This window comes from Balaenoptera musculus, chromosome 11 (assembly GCF_009873245.2).
Source record: "Balaenoptera musculus isolate JJ_BM4_2016_0621 chromosome 11, mBalMus1.pri.v3, whole genome shotgun sequence".
Taxonomy (NCBI): domain Eukaryota; kingdom Metazoa; phylum Chordata; class Mammalia; order Artiodactyla; family Balaenopteridae; genus Balaenoptera; species Balaenoptera musculus.
Genome location: NC_045795.1, coordinates 100,143,471 through 100,169,021, shown reverse-complemented (window position 1 = coordinate 100,169,021; position 25,551 = coordinate 100,143,471). Strand labels below are relative to the sequence as shown.

At 49.6% G+C, this 25,551-nt stretch overlaps 1 protein-coding gene across 1 annotated transcript in view; it reads left to right on the top strand.

Annotated features, from left to right (window-relative positions):
• The window catches only part of FGD5 (FYVE, RhoGEF and PH domain containing 5), a 114,942-nt gene that overhangs the window by 64,729 nt on the left and 24,662 nt on the right, over positions 1 to 25,551 (top strand). Inside the window, 7 exon segments of the mRNA XM_036869338.1 lie at positions 670 to 728; positions 841 to 871; positions 17,991 to 18,151; positions 18,422 to 18,578; positions 19,196 to 19,283; positions 20,944 to 20,994; positions 21,580 to 21,638. Coding sequence (XP_036725233.1) covers positions 670 to 728; positions 841 to 871; positions 17,991 to 18,151; positions 18,422 to 18,578; positions 19,196 to 19,283; positions 20,944 to 20,994; positions 21,580 to 21,638 — 606 coding nt within the window.

Here is a 25,551-nt window from a genome sequence, read left to right as displayed (position 1 = left end):
TCCCAAGTGGTATGAACATTCATTCATTCATTCATTCATTCTTTCAGTAACAAAAGAGGACCAACCCCAGGCTGGGCACTGTCCTGCAGAGGTGCACTTCCCAGGGGGAGTGCCTCCAAGGGGAGACGTAATCGGTATCCTGAGAGGGGGCTGCCCAGAAAGGACACCTAATCCAGCCTGTTCGGGGAGGGGGTCAGGAGTGCTCCTTGGAGGAAGTGATAGACACCATGGCTAAGTCTCCAAGGATAACTGGGTGGTGGCCAGGCAGAGAAAGGAGAAGAGTACACTGAGGTGACAGCATGTAAAAAAACAAGAAGAGAGAGCTCGCTTGGCACAGAGAACCGCAGGTTGTTCAAAACCTGCCGGGCTGTGGGCAGAGTCTGCGTGGGTGTGAGGGCGGCTGCTTCCCGAGCACGCAGGCTGCGGCAGGCACTGGGCTGAGCACTAGATGCTGTTAATGTCCACGTTGCAGATGAGGCAGCCGAGGTGCGGCGAGGCTGAAGATCACACAGGTACTGAGAGCCGGGGTGCGCGGAGAAGCCTGTGGAGTTCACCTCCGGCAGCGTGGCGGTCCTTCTATACGCCTGACTGACGCTTGTGGAGCTGGGATTCCCCTTCTGCTGCCCCCATGGGTACCGTCCCTCCTGATGGCTCTGTTTCTTCCCACAGGTGGACGGACAGTCCAGAGCGCACGTCATAGCACAGGAACTGCTGTCTTCAGAGAAAGCGTGAGTCCCCAAGCAGCTGCCTGTGGCCTTGAGCTTGTTAACAGAACATCACCCCTCCCCGGCTTCTACAGAATGAGAATTAATGCACACTCAAACCTCTTTCCCCCTGCAGATACGTGGAGATGCTCCAGCACCTACATCTGGTGAGTTAATCATTTTAATTGTCCAAAACTAATCGCCCTTTTACAAGGCTGTGATATAAGGGGCAGAAAAGCAATGAGGAGACAGAGGTGCTTTCCACAAGCAGAGGCACCTGTTCACCGAAGCTTTTCAGGGAAGTGTGTCTCCTGCTTCATGTGCTTCAGGGGGCGAAGGGCACATTCTTTCCATGGAGCTACCCTCTGCCTGGGTGGAGGGTACATAGGGGACGTGCTGAGGTTTCTGGAAGGATGTTTGTGGTCTCCTCGACCCTCTCATTGAAGAAGACAGAAGGAGGACAGATGTAGTTCTGGGTCGTAGCTGTGTGTGCAAGTTCAGGTGTGTGGAGTGGGGGCATGCATGTGCGTGTGTGTGTGTGTGTACAGGTGTGTGTGCTCATTGTATGTTTAGGTCTATGTGGAGAAGGTGATGTGTTTGCACAAGGACCAGGCAGCTGGGGTATCAAGAGGCTTTCTCAGTCACCTTGGTATTGGGACAGTAACACCTGAGCCAGTGGGGTCGGGGGAATCCTCTGGATTTTCAGAGGAAAAGAGGCCAGACTGGGGACTGCCTGGATTTCTGGCACTGCCACCCTTCACAACCTGCCAGACTGCCTGGAAGGTCTCCCTGTGCAGTCAGTTCAATTCAGTTCAGCGAACGTTTTTTGGACACTTGCTGTGTGAAAGAGCTGGGGATGGAAAGTCGGATCAGACAGGTCCCTTCTGCAGGGGCAATCTGGCCAGCGAAGGAGACAGATTGGTGAATGAGTAATTATCCGGAGCAAAAGGGAGTGACTGACAACCTCAGGGAATCTAGGCAGGCTTCCCGGAGGGGGTGACTTTGGGGCTGAGTCATAAGGAAGGGCAAGGGAATAGGGTGCAGCAAAGATGTGGGAAGTGAGGGCATCTGTCCCATAAAGGCCCTCGTGACCGCTCCCTGCTCGGCTGGGCTCTCTAAGCCATCTGCAGTCTCCTCGTAGGCCGGCACCTGATCCCACGCTGCTTTGATTCATCTTTGTGTCTTTCCAAGAATGTCAGAGCTGGGAATGTCCATCCTGAGCGTTTTGTCGGTGGTGATGCAGAGGCCAGTGCCCCCCGGTGACTGAGGCAGGAGGAAGCCCCAGGTCTCCTGACTCCTGATGCGCTGCCGTCCTGTGTTAGTCACGTGTCCCCTCCGCCTTTGGAGCTCTTCGGGGCAGGGGCCTTCCTGCCGGCAGCAGAGCACCGGCACCAAGCCAGGTCTCTGGTCGAATCCTGCTGAGGTCCCTCTCGGTGACATCACCCTGGTGTCATGTTGCCATGTGAACAGAGGCACCCAGGTTCCCGGGAGAGTGGGGATAGAGCACTGCTCTGGCCCTGCACTCCCAGCCCCTCGTTTTTGCCCTTCAGGCTGAGAACTTTGTGTGGGTGATTAAACCCAAAAGCCCTCAGGTGTGAAGCGCAGCCGCCCCAGCATGGCAGGAAGCATCACTCTCCCTTTTGTAATGCTTCTTGCTCGCTTCTGAGCTGGCAGCTTGACAGAGGGGCTGCGCCTTTTTGTTTTATGACTTTGTTAAGAGGGTTCTAACTGGGAAACTTCCATCTCTGTTTGCACTGCTTCCTGCCAGTTGGAAAGATGCTGAAGCCGCTGGTAATCCATAATAATATCCTGAGGAGGGGAAAAAAAGAGCCCATTAAAAAAAAAAAATCACAACTCAGAAGCTAGTTGTGGGAAATTGTGGCCTGGAGCTACATTGTGATGTTAGGGCTTATGGGGATAGAAGTGGCAGAAACGCCCCGATGTGACTCCAAGTCCTAGCCAGGGACAGTAGTCCAGAGGAGACCACAGACTTTGGGGCGTTCTCCACCACTCCCCTCCCTGGGTCTCTGTCTGATTGCTAAGGTTGGCAGGTACTCTCAGAATTTCTCTGTGGAGATCTGCTGCTTTTGAAATCCCAAGGCTGCCTGGTGGTGGGAAGGGCCCAACTGTGCATTTCAAACCTCCCCAGCTAGAACAGTCCTCGACTCCATCGTGCTTTTGTTGAGAGGGGGACAGGGATGGCCTCTGGCCTTCTGTGTTAGGGATTCAACTTTGTGTTTGTCAAATGGTAGATAGCGCTACCTCAGGGATTAATAAAATTTCTGGTCATCCAGAAGTGAATTCTCATGGTCAAGATCTTGTTTTTCTACAGCCTATTAACTAAGAATGGATTTTACATATTTTAAACACTTGTGAAAAAAGAGGCAAAGAAGAGTATATGACTGAGACCATATGTGGCTCACAAAGCCTGAAATATTTATCATGTCTTTACAGGAAATTTTGCTGACTTCTGGTTTAAAGACTTGCTCTATCCTTCCATGAACCCAGTCATAAATGCATTCATCCACCTGCCCACCTGTGTGCATGATCAATCTCTCACCCATTCATCTAGCCAGGCTTTCACCCACTCATCTGTCCTTCCATCTGTCCATGCACCTAATGATATGTCCATCCACCCATCCATCCAGCCAGTCATTCATCAGACTCCCCGTCCACCCATTCATCCGTTCATCCGTCCATCCATCCATCCATCTATCTATCTGACTTACCTGTTCCTTCTGGACAGAACATCACAGGATGTTTACAACACCATAGACACTGAGATAGGCCTTGGACCCCCAAAGAGGGAAAAGGCCCCCAACCTGCCCTTGAGTAGGTCTCCTTTTTCTGTTGAGGGAAAGGTTGGAGGTGGGGAGGAGAACTATATACGTGAACAGTTGTGCTACTCTGTGGTAAGTATAATTTGTGCAGAAGTCTGCACGAGCATGGGGGACAGAGAGGCTTTTCCCCTTTGGGGTGTCCAGGAAAGTTGGCAGAAGAGGTGCCACTGACATGGACTTTGAGGGAGCCACCAGGCCAGGGTGGTGGAGGAGGGCAGGTCGTCAGCATGAGAACACTCACAGGCCTAAAGGAACGTGATGGGTGTGGAGAACAGGGCACCATCACACGTCGTAAGAACACGGATACGTTTGGAAAGGCAGGTTTCCAAGTGGGTCAAGTGATGGGTCCAAAACCAAGGTTAGGACCAAACTGAGATGTACCTGAAATGCCAAGCCAGAGGGCTCCTGCTTTTCCTTGCATATAATGGGTCATTGGAGATTTTAAACTGATGTGGCCCCTGGACACCTTTAATTCTCTGTTTTCTCACCTAAAAAAAACCCCTCTCCTAGTGTAACCGAAAGTAGGGTCTGGCTACTCGCCACTCAAAAGCCAATAAAGAGACCACATTGGTGGAAAGGAAAGTTTGCTTTATTTTGGATGCTGGCAACTGGGGTGGGGAGTGGCAGAGCGCGGACGCCTATCCAAAGGCCGACTCCCCACCACTGACAGTCGGGGGCCAGAGCTTTCATAGACAGAGGGAGGGGGCTGCCTGCAGAAACAGCACAGGCAGCTCTGACGGTCATCTTGAAATTGGTCTTCAGTGGTCTGACCAGCAGCATCTTGATTGTATTAGGTACAGTTAACCTTCAGTTCCAGGTTCGGTTTGTTTCCATCTCTTTGAGGCCAGTTCTCGGAATTGTGGCAGCTTATGTCATGGCTACAGCCTGGTCATCATGTAGTTAACTTCTTCCACCTGGTGGGCGTTTCAGTATCTGTAAGACAGCTCACAGGATATGGCTCAGGATATTATCTATAGCCCTTGAGGAACTAAAGGTCCTTGACTATGTTTAATGACTAAACTATTATTATTTGGTCTCCTTTGACTGTTTTCCTTTGTTTCTGCATTTTCTCATTTCTCCGATTAAACTTATTCTTTGGCCAAAATTTTTCCACAGACAGAAGGCAGGCTGAGGACATGGGGTAGGGGGTGGGCAAGGACCATAGAGTCCTGCTCCGTTTCACTATCAGTTGCAGAAAATTCCTACCATGGGTCCCTCCTTTGGGCCGAAGCATTGTAGGCCTGTGCATAAGCCAGTCTGCTGACTGGGAGAGGTGACTCTGGAAGCTGTCACCATCTGAGACCCCAGGAGGAGGTCCCTCACTGAAGAGGCCCTGTGCGATCTGGTCCTCATCCACGTCTGCACCCTTTCCTCTGACCACTTTCTCCTTCCTGCACCCCAGCCTCACTGGCCTTCTTGCTGTCCTTCAGGTGCTACAAACGCAGTCACGTTGCATGGGTTTTGCACTTGTCCTTTCCTCCGCTGGCATGTGCTGCCCCTGCTCTTCTCACAGCCAAGTTCTTCCTTCTCATTCTGGTCTCATTTCAAGTGTCAAAGAAGCGGTGCCCAAAACTTAGTGGCATAAAACAACCATGTTATGATGCTCGCAGATTTTCCGGGCCAGGAATTCGGACAGGGCAAGGTGGGGAGAGCGTGTCTGTGCTCCATGATGTCTGGAGAAGACTAAAATCAAGGAGTGACTTGATGGCCAGGGACTGGAATCAACCAGAGGTGCCTTCACACCAACGGCCGCTGCTCGGTGCTGGCTATTGTCTGGGACCTCAGCTGGGCTGGCGGCCAGAACACTTACTGGTAGTCTCTCTGCATGGACAGGTTTTGGCTTCCTCACAGCATGGTGGTTAGATTCCAAGAGTGAGTGTCCCAAGAGGGAGCCAGGAGGAAGTACATGACATTTTTATGATGTAGCCTTGGACAAAGCCAGGTCATAAAAGTAGCACCACTACTACCACACTCTGTTAGTTGAGACAGTCACAAAAGTCCACCTTCGCTCAAGGGGAGGGAACATAGTCTTCACCATTCAGTGGGAGGAGTATCATGAATACAGGATGGCTGCTGTATTCTAGCCATCACATCTGTGTCCCAGGCAGGAAGAAGGAAATGGGGGGAATCAAAAGGTTACGCTCCCGGCTGAGTTAGTCTACTTGAGACCAATTTCCTGAAAACCTCGCTGGACAACTTCTGCTTTCATCTCATTGGGCACTCCTAGTTGCAAGGGAAGCTGGGTCAACTGGGAGTCATTTGGTCAAAGTTGGGTTCAAGTCAGCGGCTGTATTTCTTGTGTGTTTATTCTGGGGCCCAGTCTGAAGGTACAGCAGGTACCTGGGGGAGGCTATTCCCAGGGTGATGGCAGGAGAGCAAGTAGAAACACCAGAGGGCTCCTAAGATTCACGCTCACAACTGGCGCATCGTCGCTTTTTCCCACATGGCTTTGGGCAAAGCAAGTGTCATGGCCAGGCCCAGAGGCAAGGGACAGGGATGTGCCCTCCCCTGCGATGAGGCCGTGGCAAGGGTGGGGATGCAGGAAAGGCAAGGAACCGCAGCTCTCCTGTCTTCTGTGCTCCCTCCTGCTTCATTTTCTTTTCTTTACTGCACCTTTTACTATCTAAAATGATCGAATTTATCTGTTTGTTTACTTGTTATGTTGTGTTTTTATTTTCATTCAGTTTCACATACTTTCTAATTCCCTTTGTGCTTTCTTCTTTGACCCATGGGTTATTTAAAATTATTTAGTGTCCAAATATTTGTGATTTTCCGAAGTTTCCTTCTGCTTCTGATTTCTAATTCCGTTGTGGTTGGAGAATGTGCTTTGTGTGGTTTCAGCCCTTTTAAATTTATTGAGACCTGTTTTATGGCCTGACATATAGTATATCCTGGAGAATGTTCCGTGTGTACTTGAAAAGGATGTGTGTGTGGGTGTTCTGTAGATGTCACTGGGGTCAGGGTGATGGTGGTACTCTTCAAGTCTTCTGCACCCTGTGATTCTCTGTCCTCTCTCCCGTCTGTCCCCAAGAGTGGGATATTGAAGTCTCCAACTGTGAGTGTTGAGTCCTCCATCTCTCCCTTCAGTTCTGTCTGCTTCGCTTCGTGCGTTTCGGGGCTGTTTTTAGGTGCTTGCTTATTGTCTGCCTCTCTCACTAAACTTGGAGCTGCTTGAGGGCAAAGCGCTTGTCAGATCTCATCCCCAGTGGTTTGTGATGCCCGGGATGCTGTCGGCGCTCAGTAAATGCCTGATGAATAAATGATGGCGGGGTCAGTTCTTCCAACAATCTTACCATTTCTTCCATCAAAAATATTTCCCGAGCACCTCCTGTGGGGTGGGTACGGGGGACTTACGGAGGAATGACAAGTGGGAGGGCCCTGCCCTCCAGGAACTGACAGTCCAGGAGGGAAGTGGGCATGAAGGAAACAATATTAATACAATGGTGGGGGGCACCCAAAGGCTGCGGGGGCTCAGGGGACGTACCCACCCCAGGCGTCTGGGGGTCCAAGAAGGATTCCCAGAGGAAACGTGTCTAAGCTGAGACTTGAAGGATGGGGATGAGTTAGCTGGGTGGGGAGCAGCGAGGAAGGCTTGCACCTGGCAAAGGGATCAGCATGTACAAAGGCCCAGAGGCCAGTTGGAGAATGGTGTGCTCTCAGACTGCTCGGAGAAAGAGGAGAGTCATTCAGAAGCCCTCCCTTATCAGCACGTAGGAGTTTAATTTGGCTGCGGCCTCGGTGCTGACATGACTGGGGCAAACACAGGATCTAGAGGGGCTTTTCGGCGACTTTCTGAGTTTATTTACCTAAATTGGTGTGCTGTCAGTTTGGCCCCCCTAGTCCCCTCTTTCCTCACCCAGCCGTAGAGCATTTGTTGAGCTCCTATGTGTGCTTAGCAATTTACATACATTAGCTCATTTAATTGCATGTAGTTTGTGCTCAGTAAATATTTCTCACATGGTTGGATGGGTCCAGAACTGAGTCCCAGAGAAGGTGAGTGACTTACCCAAAGTCACACAGCCAGTGAGAAGTGGAGCCAGGGCTGTTTGACTCCAGAGCCCTGAGAAGGGGGAGGAGACAAATAAATGTGGAACAGTCCAGTGAGGTGGCAAGGAGCCCGAGGAGGGAGGAGTCAGTGTGAGCGGGAGGAATGAAGTCAAGGAAGGCTTCCTGGAAGAGGAGGTGTTGAGATGGCCATGGAAGAACAGGAAGTAGAAACAGGCCTTTTGGCAGGTAGGAGCCACAGAAACAAGTGCACAGAGGGGAGGGCTTGGGGAGTGTACAGTGTACAGGAGGAGTCTGGAGAGCTGGTCTTCAGGCAGAGCCTGAATCCCAGGATGCATTGTGCTTCAAAAAGGAGACATAGAAATTTGGGAGCCCTGAGGACTCGAGCAGGGCAGATGTAGTGAGGGAGTTGTAGGGAAGGTTGGTCTGGTGGGTTTGGTGGGAGGGGGCGATGCTGGGGGACCACAAGTTTAACCCAGACTAAGCCCCCAGACGGCCTCATGCTGGGGAAGTTGATGTACAGCCAGGAAGATTTTCTGTTTCTCAGGGGAGGAACGAGGCTGTCTCTTACTTATTTTTGCAGGCCCTGCCCACTAAGAAATAATTTTTAATCAAGTTGGCGGGGGTTGGGGGGGTTCTGTTTCTAAGTCTTTGCTGGACTATTCCAGGGCAGAGAGAGCACATTGATCTTTGGGAGAAGCAGAGAGAAGCAGATTTTAGTTGCGTGTGAGAAAATGTGCTCGCTTTCCCCCTGAAGTGCCAGGGGGGTTGGTGAGCTCCCCATTTTGGGAGGTATGAATGCGGTAGCTGTTGGGGGCATCTCAGTAGAGGAGTTTCCTGTGCTAGGCGTGTGGCTCTTCCCTCTGTATTTTCATTCAGTTCAGGAAAAGAAATTGCTGTGTGACCTTGGAAAGTCTCTTCCTCCTTGATGCCTCACCCTGAGATGGCTGATGGGACTCAGACATTTTTAGCCATGGAAGCTTGTTTTCAAGGCAATTTCACTCAGAATGCCAGTATGAAGAGTGGATGAAAGTGGAGGCACTTTTGTTCAGAGGCAGGTGGAGGCCGGAGTCGGCTGTGACTCCACCTTCCTTGACCCTGGGTCTCCACGGAGTACAGTGTGAGAAGGACTCATCTACATCAGTGGTTCTCAGAGTGTGGTCCCCGAACCAGCTGCATCAGCATCACCTGGGAACTTGTGGGAAATGCATAGTCTTAGATCCCACCTCAGATCTGCTAAGTCAGAAACTCTGGGGGTGGGGCCTGGCCATCTGTGTTTTCAGAACCCTCCAGGCAATACTAACATTTGAGACACACAGATAGGTGATCCTGTAAGTTCCCTCAGCACAGGCTGGCTGTGCATGGGTACCCGGCAGCTTTAAAAAATATGGATGCTTGGGTGCCACCCTTAGAGATTTGTGTTTAATTGGTCTGGAGTGCAGCCTGGTCATCGAGTGGAAACGCTCCCCAGGTGATTGCAATTTGCACCTGAAACTGAGAACCTAGTGGGAAAGTAGCAAACATTCATTCAGCACAGAACCGGGTCAATCCGAGGGTGAAACAAAAGTGAGTGATACACAACCTGCTCTCTGCTTAATTGGAGGGAAGGTAACAGAAACATGCAGAGTAGGTAAGTAGCCTGACAATGCAAAATCTTGTAAAGCCATTACTTTTCAGGCTGGGATACATGTTACACTGCCCCAGGTATGCAGTAGGTGCCTGGGGAATCGTTGAGGCCACGGGATAAACATGGCACATTTATTAAGAGCCCCCGCTTTGCTCTAGATGCGAAATTTTAAATAAATTAAATTGGATATATTTTGGAGAATAATGTAAAATATGCATTCATTTTTAAGCTAAAATATGAGACTTCAGAGACATTCTGAGATCGGGGTAGCTCCCTTCAGGCTGTGACCCCGGATTTCTGGAGGCCCTAGGACACTTGAGAGTCCCTTAGACTGATTGCTGAAGTAACCCAGGAAGGCCTCGTGATGGAGGTGGCGTTTGAAAGCAGCTGTGTACAACCGAAACTAACATAGTATTGTGAAGCAATTATACTCCAATAAAGATCTATTTAAAAAAGAAAGAAAGAAAGATGAGCAAGATACGGATCAGATGCTGGAGGCACAGAACAAACACACAGAGGCTGGGAAAGAGGATTCTTACAAAGCAGCAGTTCTCAAAGTGTGGCCCCAGGACCAGCAGCAGCAGCGACATCAGGGAACGTGGAAGAAATGTAAATTATCCAGCCCCACGCCCGATCTGCTGAATGGAAACTCCGGGGCTGGGGCCCAGCAAGCTTGAATAAGCCGGGCAGGGGATTTGGATGCACACTCCGCTTGGAGCCCCACTGGTGTAAAGGAATGAGCGTCAGCTGCAGAGGCCAGCGCGGCCAGCTCCTGAAGGGCCGTCAGCGACCGGCCAAGCAGACTAACTTGGCTGTGAGGGCAGGAGAGGCCGCAAGGGGTTTGGAGGAGGGTGAAAGCAGTGGGGAGCACTTGCGTGTCCTCACTCCCCCAGGGGCCTCAGAGAACTGTTTTGCTTTTTTAAAAAATGTAACTTACCTACAGGTAAGTGCACACATCTCAAGGGTAGGGCTCAAATTTTTAATACGTGCCTGTGTGTGCACTTGTAACCACCACCCAGGTGGACCATCCCCATCATCCCAGAAGGTACCTTGTGCCCCACCCTAGTCGACGTCATCCCCCCAGAGGGTACCATGATTTTACTTTCCGTCACATTCAGTTGGTTTAGCCTGTTCCTGAACCTCATCTGAATGGAATCATGAATTGTGTATTCCTTTTGTCTCTGGCTTTTTTAGCTCAACGTAATGTGAGATACATCCCAGTTCTCCGTGTATCGGTGTTCTTTCGTATGGATCTCCCACAGTTGGTCTATCCATCCTCCTGTTAAAGATCGTTTGGGTTGTTTCCAGTTGAGGCTATTATAAAGCTGCTATGAATGTTCTAGGGAACTCATTTCTCCTCAGTATTTAGGAGTAGAATTGTCGGGTCATAGGGTGAGCATAGATTTGGCTTTATCAGAAGCTGCCAAATAGGTTTACAGCGTGATCGAAGCAATATATACCCCGACTCCCGATGTGTGGGACTAGCGCTTTCTCCACGCGCTGGCCGGCATACCCGCACTGTCAGTCCTTTTACTCATGGCCATTCTGATCGTGTAGTGGTTTCTCATGCGGTTTCAATTTGCATTTCCCTGATGATTAATGAAATTGAGTATCTTTCCTCTGTTTACTAGCCATTTGGAAATCCTCTTTTGAAAAATGTCCTAGGCTTATTTTTTAATTGGGTTGTCCGTCTTTTTCTTATTGATTTGTAGGAGTTATTTAAGTATCCTGGACACAAGTCCATTTTCAGATATGTGTACTGTGAATAGTCTCCCAATCTGTGGCTTCCCTATTCAGTTTTTTCAACAGCTTAATTCAGATATAAATCTCATAACCATACAATTCATCTGTTTAAAGCATAAAATTCAATGCTTTTTAATATATTCAGAGTTATACAGTCATCACCACAGTCAATTTTGGCACATTCTCATCACCCCAAAGAAACTCCATACCCCTGAGTTATCACCCCCTTCAGCCCTAGGCACCCAGCAGTCCAGTTCTGTCTCTATAGATTTGCCTATTCTGGACATCTTATGTACAATTTTTGGTCTTTTGACACTGGCTTCTGTCATCTACCATAATGTTTTCAAGGTTCATCCATGTTTTAGCGTGTGTCATTGACTCATTCCTTTTCATGGCTAAGTAAAATTTCATTGAATGGACATACCACATTTTTGTTTATCCATTCGTCAGTTGATGGACATTTGGGTTCTTTCCACTTTTTGACTGTTATGAAAATGCTCCTGTGAACATCCATGTACAAACTCCTGCATGAACACGTTTTTCCATTCTCTTGGGTATATACCTCGGAGTGTATGCTGGATCATATGGTAACCTTTCTGTAACCTTTTGAGGAACTGCCAGACTGTTTTCCAAAGTTAGCTGCACCATTTTACATTCCCACCATTGTAGTATGATGGTTCCAATTTCTCCACTTCCTTGCAGCACTTGTTGTTATATGTCTTTTTAATTATAACCATCCTGGTGGGTGCAAAATGGTATCTCATTGTGGCTTTGATTTTGCGTTTCCCTGACGACTAATGATGTTAGGCATCCTTTCATGTGCTTCTTGGTCATTTGTATATATTGTTTGGAGAAATGTCTTTTCAAATCCTTTGCCCATCTTTTAATAGGTTGTCTTTTTATTGTAATTCTTTATACAAGTCCCTTATCAGATACATGATTTGCAAATATATCTTCCTATTCTGTAGGTTGTCTTTTCACTCTCTTGATAGTATCCTTTGAAGCATAGAAGTTTTAAATTTTGATGAACTCTAATTGATCTATTTTTTCTTTCATTGCTTGTGCTTTTGGTGTCATAGGTAAGAAAGTTTTGCCTAGCCCCAAATCACAAGGATTTACTCTCATTTTTTTAAGAGTTTTATAGTATTAGCTCTTTTTTTTAAAGATTTTTTTGATGTGGACCATTTTTAAAGTCTTTATTGAATTTGTTACAATACTGCTTCTGTTTTATGTTTTTTGGTTTTTTGGCCACAAGGCATGTGGGATCTAAGCTCCCCGACCAGGGATCGAACCCATACCACCTGTACTGGAAGGCGAAGTCTTAACAGCTGGACCTCCAGGGAAGTCCCGTATAGTATTAGCTCTTACCTTTAATCTTTGATTTTGAGTTAATTTTTGTGTATGATCTAAAGAAGGAATCCATATTCATTCTTTTGCATATGGATATTCAAATATCTCAGCACCATTTGTTGAAAAGATTATTTTTCCACTGAATTTTCTTGGCACCCTTGTCAAAAATCAATTGACCATAAATGTGAGGGTTTATTTCTGGATTCTCAATTTCTGTTCCATTAATATAAATGTCTGTCCTTCCATCATTACCACACAGTCTTGATTCTTGTAGCCACATAGGAAGTTTTGAAATCAGGAAGTGTGAGTCTTCCAACTTTGTTCTTTTTTTAAGGTTGTTTGGGCTGTTGCATCTCCATATGAATTTTAGGGTCAGCTTGTCAATTTCTGTAAAAAAGGCAACTTGGTTCTTGATAGGGGTTGATGTGAATCTGTCTTTCAACTCGGGAGTGCTGACCTGTTAACAATATTAAGTTGTGAACATGCGACATCTTTCCATTTACTTAGGTCTTCTTTAGTTTCTTTCAATGATGTTTTGTTGTTTTCAGAGTACATGTTCTCTGCCTCTTTTGTTAAATTTATTCCTAAGCATTTTATTCTTTCTCATCTTAGTTACTTTTAAAATTATTCTTAGCCTTTTATTTTAAAATAATTCAAGGGACTTCCCTGGCGGTCCAGTGATTAAGGTTCTGTGTCTTTCCACTGCAGGGGGGCACAGGTTCGATCCCTGGTTGGGGAACTAAGATCCCGCATGCCTCGTGGTATGGCAAAAAATGAAATGAAAAGTAAAATTTATAGAAAAGTAACAAGAATAAGAGTAGTACACAGAACAACCAAATTCCATTTTTCCATATTCATCTTCTAACGTGAAGTCCAATTTAATAGTTTTTTTCTGTATGGTTAGTACTTTTTGTATACGGTTTAAAAAGTCTTTGCGTGCCCCACAGAAACATTTTCAGGGTTCCAAAGTATCCTCCGGTGATTGGCCAGGCCAAGTGAAGTCATGTGCCCTGGACAGCTCACGGCCTCTGCCAGGGCGCAGTTGTGACCTAGGTGGGCCAAGGTTGATGTTGGTGTACGTTTGGACTCATGGGATTCCAGTGAGTCTACTTGACTTCCGGCAGCACCTTCAATGGTTTGACCACTTGCAAGGAGCGGGACATTCTGGCCACCCACTAACTGTTCAGCCCAGAGAATGGAGATGCCATGTCACCCAGAAAATGCAATGAGTGGTTTGGAGAAGGGGAAAGGAGCCAGGGGACCAGGCCCCTGAATGTGAGGTCCCTGCATCCACTGCAGGCAAGTCCAGAGCAGGGTCCTGGGAACCCCGTGAGCTCCCAGGAGACTCGTCTGGGCTCCAGAGGCAGAGGCCGTCCTTGCCTCTCTGCCAGGCTGCCCCAGGGTCTCTGAGGTTGGGCAGAGCCCTGGCCAGGATTCTGGAGATCTGGGCTCCAGTCTCCCTCCTTGACCTGAGCAAGTCACTCACCTGTCTGGGCCAGTCATAAAAGGAGGAATTGGCGTGGAGCAGCTGGAAGAGCTAGGGTTCTGGAGTCAGGCTGACTTGGGCTCAAATCTCGCCATCTGGTGGCCTTGGGAGTTACTTAATCCTTCTGGGCCTAATTCCCTTATTGGTAAAATAGAAATAATAATAATGCAAGCGTTCAGTTACCATCAGCATTGCTGTTTGTTGAGCACCTGACCTGGGCTGGGTGCTCGGGGCACAGAGATAAGTACCACTCAGTCTAGGGGAGAAGCAAGGCCCAGAAACGAATCTTCCTAAAACATGACAGAAGGAGGTCTGTACAAACCCTGTGCAGAAGGTACGTGTGTCCCCATTTAGCAGAGGGGGAGATTGAGGTCCATGGTGATGGAGTGACTTGCCCCAGGTCACATGGAGGCAACCATCTAGATAGACAAGGACTCATCCTCGTTCTCTAGAGCCCTCGAAGGTTGGGGCAGGAACTCCACACGGCGCTGGGGAGGCGCGTATGTGAGAAGGTGGACCGAGTCAGGAAGGCCTCCGGTGCCCCAGGGGGTTGGGCTGAACCCTGCGGGCATGAGGGCCAGTCACTTCATACTCCTTACTAACTCTGGTCCGTGCACTCTCTCCCCCGATGGCACCATTGGGTCCTGGCCTGTCTCCTGTTTTGGACGACTGGAACGGCCTTCTCACTGGTCTCCCACTCCAGCCATCTCCAGTTTGTTCTCCCAAAACAAAGTGAACTTTTAAAGACAGATAACCTGGTCACTTTGCTCCCCTGCTTAACACCTTCAGTGATTCCCCACCACCACAGGATGAAACCCAAGTCCCTTAAGAAGCCTGCTGCAGGGCCCTGTGGGGTGGATCCCGTCTGACCCTCCAGCGTCATCATGCTCCAATCCTGCATGCAGCATGCGCGTGCGCGTGCACACACGTGCACACACCCACGGCACGCAAACCACACCCAAATCAGTTCCTCCTCCACCTCAGGGCCTTTGCACGTGCCGTCCCCACACCTGGAACACTCCCCCTCTTGTCTCAGTGTGGGTGTTGCCTCCCTGGAGCTAAGCCGGGTCTCCTTCCCGTGGTCTGCACAGCCCCTGTGCTTTTCCCGTCACAGCAGTTACACCCCTGTGTTGACCTCATCGTTTTGCTCACTGCTTTTCCCCTAGATTGCAAACTCTTTGACGGCAGAACAGCATCTCTCCTGTTCCCACTGTCCCCTCAGGGCTTGGGGCAGAGCAGGCGCTCAGGATATTTGTTGAGTGATAAGGAGATGAGGACCACGGATCTTCTACCCCCTTCCTCCCTCTGTGGTGGCTGCCAGGCCCCCAGGTGCGGTGATGGCAGAAACCGTTCAGGGAGCAACGGATGGGGCGGCGGGCCCTCGGCGCTTCCAGCCGCTGCGGGTTTGCAGAACGGATGTCTGTACGATTCCGATTGTGCTCCAGTTCATGGAATGAGTCATGCTGTTGGTGGCCGTCCTGCCCATTGGGACTGAGTCAATTGAGTGAGAATTAATTACAGATGAGAAACCAGCTTGCAAAGCCATTAATATTTAAGCTCCCTGGAGTGTGATGCAAATGCAACCATCAGCCTTGTCTTTGCTTGTCCTTCCCGCTCCCGCTCCCTCTCCCTCTCCCTCTCTACCCCCTTCTGTGTACTTTGGTCTGCGTATCAGGGTGACCCTATTCGGATCTTGGCTCCCCCGTGACTCACTCTCCTTTTCTGGTAAATAAGGGCACTGCAGTGCATCCATCAGCAAGTATTATAAAACACCTCTGTGTCGCATGCTTTGCTGGACTTCAGAAGCATGGGAGGAAACCAACAGATGTGGCCCTGCTCTGAAGATGTCATATCTAAAATTGAACCATTGCTGCCGCAGGAATAGTGCTTTATAGTTTACAAAGCAGTTTCAAACATCAGGATGAGCCTCTCAGGAGCCTCACTTTGTATATACTTGGTGGTACTGTTATCCCCATTTTCCAGGTGAGGAAACTGAGGCTCAGATAGGTTGACAGCTTGCCCGTGATCACTTCTGGGGTAGCTGGGCTGGAACTGAGCCGATAAGGGGGCGTGTTAAAGTCCTCTGTCCACCAGCTGCCAGGTAGGAGGGGTTATCGGCCTCATCAAGCACGTTTTCTCTCTTTCTGTGGGATGCCACGGCTGAGAAGACCCTGCAGGGCTGGAGACTGGGTCCTAGTGAACACAGAGACTCCGAAGGGAGGAGTGGGTGGGCCCTCCCGTGCCAGGTCAACAGAGAAACCTCCCCTCCAGGTTCAGGATGACCCCAAGTGTCCCAGAGCCAGCTGTGGGCAGAAATAAGAATTCAGTAGCACCACCTGCTGGCTGCGTCCCCACCTAGCTGCCCTCTCACTGTCATTCATGCTTTCTCCACCCTCCTAAACTTGCTTTCAGGAAAGGCTCTGGTAGCTCAGGTACAATGTGATTCGGTTTCTAATTATGGCTCAAGCGTGTGGCCTCCACTTAAGGACACACATTCTCTCCACCCTGTTTCTGACCTGAGTGATGGGGCTGGTGAGGGCCGGCCTCAGGCAGGACCAACTCATCCCCCCTCCTTGGGACTGCAAGCCAGGGTGGCCGCCCTCCCCGTGTCCCCCCTGCCGTTCCCGGACGCAGGATGGGGTGAGGTGTTGAGGAAGTGGGGACCTTTGTAACCTCCACATCTGCTGCCCTTCCTGGAGCACAGTGGCCTCTTTACAGATGTTCCAGGGGAGCCAGAGAGTCTCCCCAGGTCTCTGCCCCTCCCGTTCTCTGTCTCGCTCTCTCCATCAGCACCCCTCCCTCTGCTTTCTTGGCTCTCTTCGTTCCCTCTCCTCCTTTGCCTCCGTCTGCCCCATCCACCTCCCTGCCTCTCAGGCACTTTCCCTTTTCAGATCTCTATGTAAAGAAACTTTTCTAACAGTAAAAACTGTTCAGCAATGGGATTAACTGTCTTGCCCGTAATGAGTTCCCCATCAGGGAGGCAGTTGAATGAGGCAGGGTGGTCGTGCTTCCTGAACGTTGACAAGGTGACTTCACCTTCTGGATTTGGGCTCTACCATGGCTGCTGATGCTGAGATTCACCTGATGTGCCTTGCTTCAGGATTCAAGGTGGTTTCGGGCTAGTCCATGTATTTAAAACCGTAGTGCTGGGCCTCATGTAATAGCATGTGTATTTGAAGATCAGATATTTTTGTTGTGAGAAAGAAGTCGTACATTCTTTATAATCTTAATGTTTATTAAATTTACTTTAATTTTTTTTAATATTTATTTGGTTGCACTGGGTCTTAGTTGTGGCAGGCAGGCTCCTTAACTGCAGCTCTTGGGCTCCTTAGTGGCGGCTCACCAGCTCCTTAATTGTAACATGTGGCCTCCTGAGTTGTGGCAGGCGGACTTCTTAGTTGCAGCTCGCAGCCTCCTTAGTTACAGCACGTGGGCTCCTTAGTTGTGGCATGCAAAGTCTTAGTTGCGGCATGTGGGATCTAGTTCCCTGACCAGGGATCGAACCCAGGCCCCCTGCATTGGGAACGCAGAGTCTTATCCACTGCGCCACCAGGGAACTCCCTAAATTTACTTTAATTGTTAAAGTACATAATCATGATACAGAAATTTTAGAAAACAGAGGCAAGAAGGGAAAATAACCATTCCGAATTCCATACCCCTGACACTGTAACTGTTTACATTTCATTCCCTTTCAGCTTTTTCCTTTATTCATTTTTTACACAGCTGTGTTAGGGTGGGAGACAGCTTTGTACCCCTTCCTGATTTCTTAGCACTACACGTGAATGTTTTTACATAGTCATCATCTTCACCATTTTTACACCAGGGAGCAGATGCCTATAGTTTCTTTAGACTTTGTTTTGAAAGAACAGCCCACGAACCTCTTCAAAGATGGATAATTGTAAAGCAAGAGCTGTATATTTCTTCAGAGAAGGAATTACCCAACTTCTTACCCATCTTGTAAAAGAAGAGTGTGCACCCCAGTTCCCACAAGGAAGGGGAGGAATGAGCATACTTTAAACCTACTCCCCACTGGGAGCTGTGAGGGGCTCTTTGGGCATCAGTTACCTGTGATCACCAGGTGCGTGTTGTCACCCCCGTTTTGCAGGGTCTGAGATGCCGGCGTGAGGTCCCGTGCCATCAGTATGTACCCAGGGCTCCAAAGCCGCAGGGGAGCTGCCTGGGGGGCTGTGCTCAGTCCAGTCGACTCATGCGTAACAGGCCTCTCGGGGTTTCAGGATTTCCATGGAGCTGTCATGGGGGCCTTGGATGAGATGGACCAAGAGGGCAAGGACACGTTGGCCAGGGAGGAGCTGCGACGTGGCCTGAGTGAGCTCCCACCCATCCGCGACCTTCACCAGGGGATCCTGGAGGAGCTGGAGGAGAGGCTGTCACACTGGTGAGTGGCCCCGGACCTCCATCCCCACCTCGTTGCCATGGGGAATGCAGGAGGTGGGGTAAAAACCCCACCGTGTGAAATGGTGTCTCCATTTGACTGGTGGGGAAGCTGAGACACGGAGGTGTTAGGTCGTTCACCCAAAGTAAAACAACCGTGGGAGAGTTGACCTGGGATCCCCACCGGGGATGCAATGCCAGCCTTCACCGTCCAGCACCGTGTGGTCACAAGGCTGAGTTCTTGCTGTCCTGTCCGCCCCCTCCTTGGCTGCAGGGAGAGCCAGCAGAAGGTGGCTGATGTCTTCCTGGCCCGGGAGCAGGAGTTTGAGCACCACGCCGCTCACATCCAGCAGTTTGATAGGTACCTGAGTCTGCTGGGTGAGAACTGCCTCCATGCCCCCCGGCTAGCAGCTGCCGTCCGAGAATTTGAGGTGGGTCGTCGGTAGTCCAAGAAGCAGCTCTGAGGATGCAAGGGTGGGGGTGGGCATGGAAGGGCTTAATGCAAATCAGTGAGGCTTCTTAGTGGGGCAGACGGGCAGACCTGGGGGTAGGGAGGAGAGGGTGACCCAGCAGGAGGGAAAACCCAGAACATCCCCCATTGGGCCATCGATGACAACTCCATGAGCACCAGCCATGGGGAGGGTTTTAGTAGCTGTTTCCCTGTCCAGGAGAGAAGCACAAAGCAAGCTGGGGCCCTAAGCCACTGGAGTGACCAACAAATGACCACCAACTGGGGATCCAGTTACTGGGCAGCAAAATCAGGGACTTTCTTCTACCACTAACATTAGATGCAAAGCAGGGTCTGGGAGCGACGTATAACTGAGTGTAGCACAGTCTGTGAGCCTGAAAGAATGACTGTCAGAGTGGGGCGGTGCTAGTCTGGGAGGACACCCTGGAGGAGGGGAACCTGGTTTTGGAGATGCTCAGCCTGACCAGGAGAAGGCATGGAGGGAACATGTCTGGATGGGCTCATGTGGGATGCCGTAAGCCCGGAGACCTCAGGCAGGGGTCTCTGATGGAGTTTTGTTCTCCTGTCTCTTGGGAGCAGCAGAGTCAGCAAGGAGGTGGCCAGAATGTGAAGCACCGGCTGCTGAGGGTGGTTCAGCGCCTGTTCCAGTACCAAGTGCTCCTCACAGGTGGGCCCCACAGGAGGTCAAGGTGCACCGGGCTGGTGCGGGGAGGGGAAGCACCTGCAGAAGGGTTGGGGAGGCCTGGCAAGGTATGCGATGAGACCTCCCCTCCCACTGTGGCAGGAAGGTGTGGGAGGGAGGATGCCATCACCCCCTGCGGAGGTGCCAGGCCCAGCCACCACCTTCCCTCCGTCTGAGCTTTGGACCCCCTGCTGCCACGTGGAAACTTGCCCGAGTGGCCACCTGCTACGTCTCCCTTAAGCCTCTCCCGTCCTAACACACAGGAACTCACACCTTCCCCTGGGCTGCATTTCCTCCCTGGCTCAGTGGGTCTCATTTCCCTAAAGCTGTCTTATCACCAAAGCCCTCTTGAATCAGCGGATGTTTTCCTCCTTGGACCTGCTGGCCCTCTCTGTGGCTTTGCCGCTGACCACTTCCTGCTTCTCGAAGCCCTTTTCTCCCGGGGCTTCTGTGGTATACTCTCTCCCTGCCTCCCTCTGACCCCTCTAACTGCTCCCTCTCCATCTCTGCTGGCCACTCTCCACGGCCCCGTAAATATCAGTGATTCTTGGGGCTCTGCCCCAGGTCCTCATTTCTTCCTTCTGTACAAACTTCCCCCAGGAATGTCATCCCCTCCCCTACCTGTGCCTGCCAGAAACACCCTTACCTCTGTCCTGAGCAACTGCCTTCTAAATGGACAGAGACCTCTGGCTCAGGAGCTGGTGCTCTGGTGGGGAAGATGGAACTACACACATAGAGATAGGCGTGTAACTCCAGGGACCAACCAGGCTGTAAGAAAAGACATTAGGGCCAGGAGATGGAGGATTTATTCATCTGATTCAACCAGTATTTATTAAGCACCTACTGTGTACCAGGCTCTGTGCTGGATGCTGGAAAGGTAGAAGTGAAGTAAACAGTCAAACTCTGTGATGCTATGGAGCTTATACTCAAACAAACAAATAAGGAAATAAAAGTATAATATGTCCATGGTAAGAGCTTTACAGAAAAATAAAGCAGATTAAGGACATTCAGAGGAACAGGGATGCTGTATTAGATCCATCCCTCAGGGAAGACCTGTCTGAGGAGGTAACATTGAACAGAGATATCAGTGAAGTGAGGACATGAGCGATATGAAGATCTGGAAGAAGAGAGTACCAGGTGGAGGAAATAGTAAGTGCAAAGGCCCTGGGGTCTGAGCAAGCTTGGCATGTTCAAGAAGTAGCAAGAATGCCTACATTGCCCCACTAAACGAGAGGCATGGAAAGGTAGCTGGAGAAAGACTAGCCCGTGTCGAGCCTTACGGGTGTAAATGTGTTAAGGGTCTGACACATCCCACTCTACCGTGTTGGTGGTCACATCTGTCTCCCCCAGCCGACTGTGCGCTTCTTTGGCATAGCACAGTGCCAGGGACACAGCAGGTGCTGAATAGATATTTGTGGAGTGAGTGAATGAATGACTAGCGGTGGTGGGCGTGATGCTGGTGGTGATTCTGGGGGCCCAGTTTTGTGCCAGTGTGTTCTTGTGATGGGCTAACAGAAGAGAGGGTGGGCACCTCATTCTTCTGGAAGTCTCATTCCATCTCTGGAGACGGAGGGGCTCCTGTTGTGGACACGACGGGCTGGCCTCACCAAGGCAAACTGACTCCTGGCTCTTGTTCTGTCTGCAGACTATTTGAATAACCTTTGCCCGGACTCGGCTGAGTACGATAACACGCAGGGTAAGTCCAGTGTGAACCCAGAGGAAGGCGATACGTTCCTGTTTTGGTCCCTCGCCCCAGCTCTGGACTCTACACCAGATCCCAGGCACACAACACAACCCCCTCCCACCAGCTGGGTGTGCAGGGGACGTGAGGCTTCTGGGGCTGCCGAGTGACTCCCCTTCACCTCAACCATGGGGACTCCCTGGGATGGGCTGACATCCAGTCAGAGGAGGAGAAGGGGGTGACTAGAATTCAGTGATAGGAGGTGGTGCCAGGTCTAAAAATCTCACCCAGACTCCCTGTTTCCTCCCAGTTCTGTGTGGCTGTCCCTGCATACGACCTGCCGGGGCGGTCCCTATTTTAACATATTCTAGTTACAGCCAGGGAAACTGAGGCACGGGGTGGTCACGTGACTATCAGGGTCACTTAGGCGGTAGTGGCCAAGCTGGGATTGGGCCAGTGACCTGACCCGGCCATGGGAAGAATTGGTGCCACCCATACACAAGGCCCTGCAGGGGGACCTGCGTGGGGAGAGGCGAGGAGGTGGCAGCTAGCCCGGCCCGCCCCAGGAGGCCCAGCGCTCGGCTCTCCTTCTTTCTGTAGGTGCGCTGAGCCTCATCTCCAAGGTCACAGACCGTGCCAATGACAGCATGGAGCAAGGGGTAAGTCCAGCCCTGGGCAGCTTCCGTTGGGTGCAGGTTCCAGGAGCCCCTCCACCCTGCACAGGTCTGCCTTGTGATACCCCACTTCTTGGTGGGGGGTGCAGGCAACCATTTATTTCATGGGATCTTGCAAAGAGCCGTGGGTTCTGACCCTGACATTTGCTGTGTGACCTCAGGTACTGTGTGTCCCTCTCTGGGTCTCCAGTTCACCACTTATTTGAATACTGAAGGAGGCTGCAGACTTGCACAGACCTGATAAGTAGTGCCCAGACTGTGGTCTGAGAACATTTGCGTTAGCACCTGGAGTGGTTTGTAAACTACAGATTCCTAGGCACGCCTTAGGTCTTCCGAGTTGGAACTTCTGGGATAGGGTTCAGAGATAGGCATTTTTAACAAGCACCCCAAGTAAATGGCCCACAAAAGTTTGAGAGCCGTTCATCCACGAGAACATGTGAGCTCTAAGCGCACGCCTGGTTCTGACAGTGTATAACTCTGCATTCGGGAGATACTGATCAGATGCTTACTGCGTTTCTGTCCAGGATGGCCAGTTTTATCCCACCTCCCAACTCTGTTCCAGTGGTTACCACAGTTACTTGTGTCCACATATTTTCTGCTCCTCTGAGCAGTAAATATGCTAGAGCTGTGTGTTAAGAACGATTCTGAGGCCGAGTCCTAGACCAGTGGGAAAGAGTTCAGTGATCGATTAGTGATGTCTTCCACAGGCAGAGGTGGGAGCGATGGTGGTATGTATGCCGAGCTGTTGCTCAGCTTTGCTGTGGCAGGTATGCAGAGCATCCTTGTAACGAGTCATCAGCAGATAGAAATAGGGGAAAGGAAATAACGTCTCTTGGACCCCTGCTGTATGTCAGGTCTTGTATTGGGGTCTGGAGATGCAGAGCTAAGACGTGAATCCCAGCCCTTGAGGAAATCACAGCTTAGTGGAGCAGTAAATACGTGGACATGGAGAACCATGATAAACATCGTGAGGGAGAGAGAGAAGGTGCTACAAGTTTCAGAGAAGGGATTCATCTCTCCAGCGGGGAGATCACTGAGAAGCAATGATACAGGAGGAGCCCACACAGGGAGGACTGTGCATGTGCCATGAAGGCAGAGGGAGCAAGGGTGGTCCAGGAAGAGGGCCTGGCCTGGGCACAGGCATGGAGATGGGAAAGTGCCGGGCATGTCAGAGTTCAGAGGGTCACCCAGCATGGCTGGAAGATGGGAACAGCGTAGGCGCGGTCGGAAAAGAGTCTAAGGGGAGAAGTCAAGGTGGCTGGTGGAGGCGTGTGCAAGTGTGGAGGCTGAAGCCAGCTGGGTGCGAAATCCAGTGGGTCAGACATGCTGTTGTCATCAGGCCCCCCCTCCGGTGTCCGTGGGCTCCCTGCTCTTTGTCATTTTGACATTTTGTACATTGAGATTTCCCTCAATGTAGCCAAAAAACAGAGGTGCTTTGGAGTCGGCGCCCTGTCATGACGTAGCAGCAGATGGGCTGGGCTGCCTGCACTTCCCTTTAAGAGGGATATGCCTCTGCTTCCAAAAGGAAAAACTAGGTCAGGAAGGGCTGTGTCTTCCCTCCTGTGGCGAGCTCCTGCACACGGCCCCTGCCTGGAGGAGGAACTGGAGTAGCCCACGGCCAAACGCCCTCCTGGCTTTCTCCAAGGGCCAGGCTTGATGCTACGCCAAGATGCAGGCTGGCCGTTGTCTCTCCAGCTGCCTGCGGACACTGCACCAGGCCTGCTCTGGACTAGTGGCCTCCACCTCACGCCTGCTGGGATCGGGCTAGGACTCTGCCTGAGCCATGGACGGGCAGGTCCAGATAACCCAACCCCGACGCAGAGCTCAATGGCTGTGAGTGTTCCTGAAAGATGGACTGAGGCTCTGCCTCTCCCTCCCCCTGGTCACCCCCCAGCTCAGGCCTCATCACCTCCCAGCTCTGCCATTCCATTCTCCATCTGGCAGCCAGAGTGATCCTATTAAAATATGTTTGAAGGTGCTAGAACCCCTTTTTGCAAAGTCTTCCGTGAATCCAGATGGCCTTCAGTAGAATCTGGAAAGTACTTATTGGTTGTGAGGACCAACGAAGGCTACTTGGAGGAGGGCGGCGTTCGTTTGGGGTTTATGCTCACATCAAACCATTACCACAGTTCCTCACACAGCTCATAGCTGGAGGTATGGTTTCCAGGAAAAGCCAGATCCCACCACCCCGCCAATCCAAAATGGGACCCACATACCATCCAACACACAGTCTGAAACACCACCATCCCCACCTCTCCCCAGCCCGTGGCTACCACCATTCTGCTTTCTGAATAGAGCTTTTTCGGGAACAATTTTAAATGTTTAGAAAACATTGCGAAGATTATACAGAAAGTTCGCATGCATGCCACAGTTTCCCCTGTTACGAACATCTTATATTAGCATGGTACATTTGTTACAGTAAAGAACCAATATTGATGTAGTATTATTAACTAAAGACCATAGTTCATTCAGATTTCCTTAATTTTTGCCTAATGTTTTCTCCAGGTTCTCATCCAGGATATCGCATCACTTTTATTTTTATTTGTTTTGTTTTTTGTTTTTTTTTCACACACACACTGTATTTTATTTGTACAAGAGATAAATAAACTGACACCAAGCATTGTAAATGGATGACCACAACAAAAGCAACAATGATTGCAATTACCAAACACGAAACACACTCATACTATGTCATAATATTGACATTCAGTCCAGTAATCCTCCACTGTAACAGCTCCTTTACTTTGCAGTGAAAATTGATTTGTATATTTTTTGCCTCTGAGTCCTTGTGGGATTTTTTTTTTTATTCAAACAGAAAGTCACAAAAATTATAATCATCCTCATCAGTTCACTCAGTCCCATGTAATTAATTTTTTTTCGTCTTGATCTTTTGTTAGCACTTTTATGAATTCATCAGTTTTCCATTAGAGTTCTGAAAATGCTTATTCATTCAGTTCAGCAGTATAGTCAGTTACCAGAAACCTGTACTTGTCACAGTCTTTTCCACGAATTCCTTGAAGATGAAACCCTTTTATAGGAACATTTTTGCAAAAGCATCAGAGTACACCCAGAACTGTCTGTAAATGACAAAAGACTTAAAAATGACCATGGTTAAAGATTTGATGAAAGTACATAATAATGCAATTGACAAGGAAATTTAGTTATTTCTGAGATATACATTTTAAAGTAATAACTAGAATTATGACTTACAACATTATACCAGAACATACAAGATTTTTAGATATTTATCGCATCACTTTTAGATGTCATGTTTCCTTAGGCTCCTCTTGACTGTGACAGTTTCTCAGGCTTTCTTTGTTTTTGATAACTTTGACAGTTTTGAAGAATACCAATCAGTTATAGTGTAGGATCCCCTCTGTTGGGATTTGTCTGATGTTTTTCTCGTGATTAGACTAGGTTTGTAGTTCAGGGGGAAGAAGATCACAGAAAGTACTACTCTCATCATATCATATGAAGGGTACATACTGGCAACCTGTTGTATGACTGTTGATGTTGACCGTGATCACCTGGCCAAGGTTGTGTTTGTCAGATTTCTCCATGTAAAGTTCCAGCCCCACCTGCCCTGTGCGTACTCTTTGGAGGAAAGTCACTATGCACAGCCCATATTTAAGGAATGGGGAACTATGCTCCCTCTCCTTGAGAGCAGGGTATCTACCTAAATTACTTGGAATTCTTCTGCAAGGGAGATTTGTCTCTTCTCCCTCATTTATTAATGTATTCACTAATTGTAAATAAATTATTTATATCAGTAAGAATTCACGGATATTTATTTTATGTTTGAGTTCTAATCCCATCTACTTTATTTTATTTCTCAAATTGTTCCAGCTTTGGCCATTGAGAGCCTGGCCAGTTGGTTCCTGTGCCCCTTTCACATACC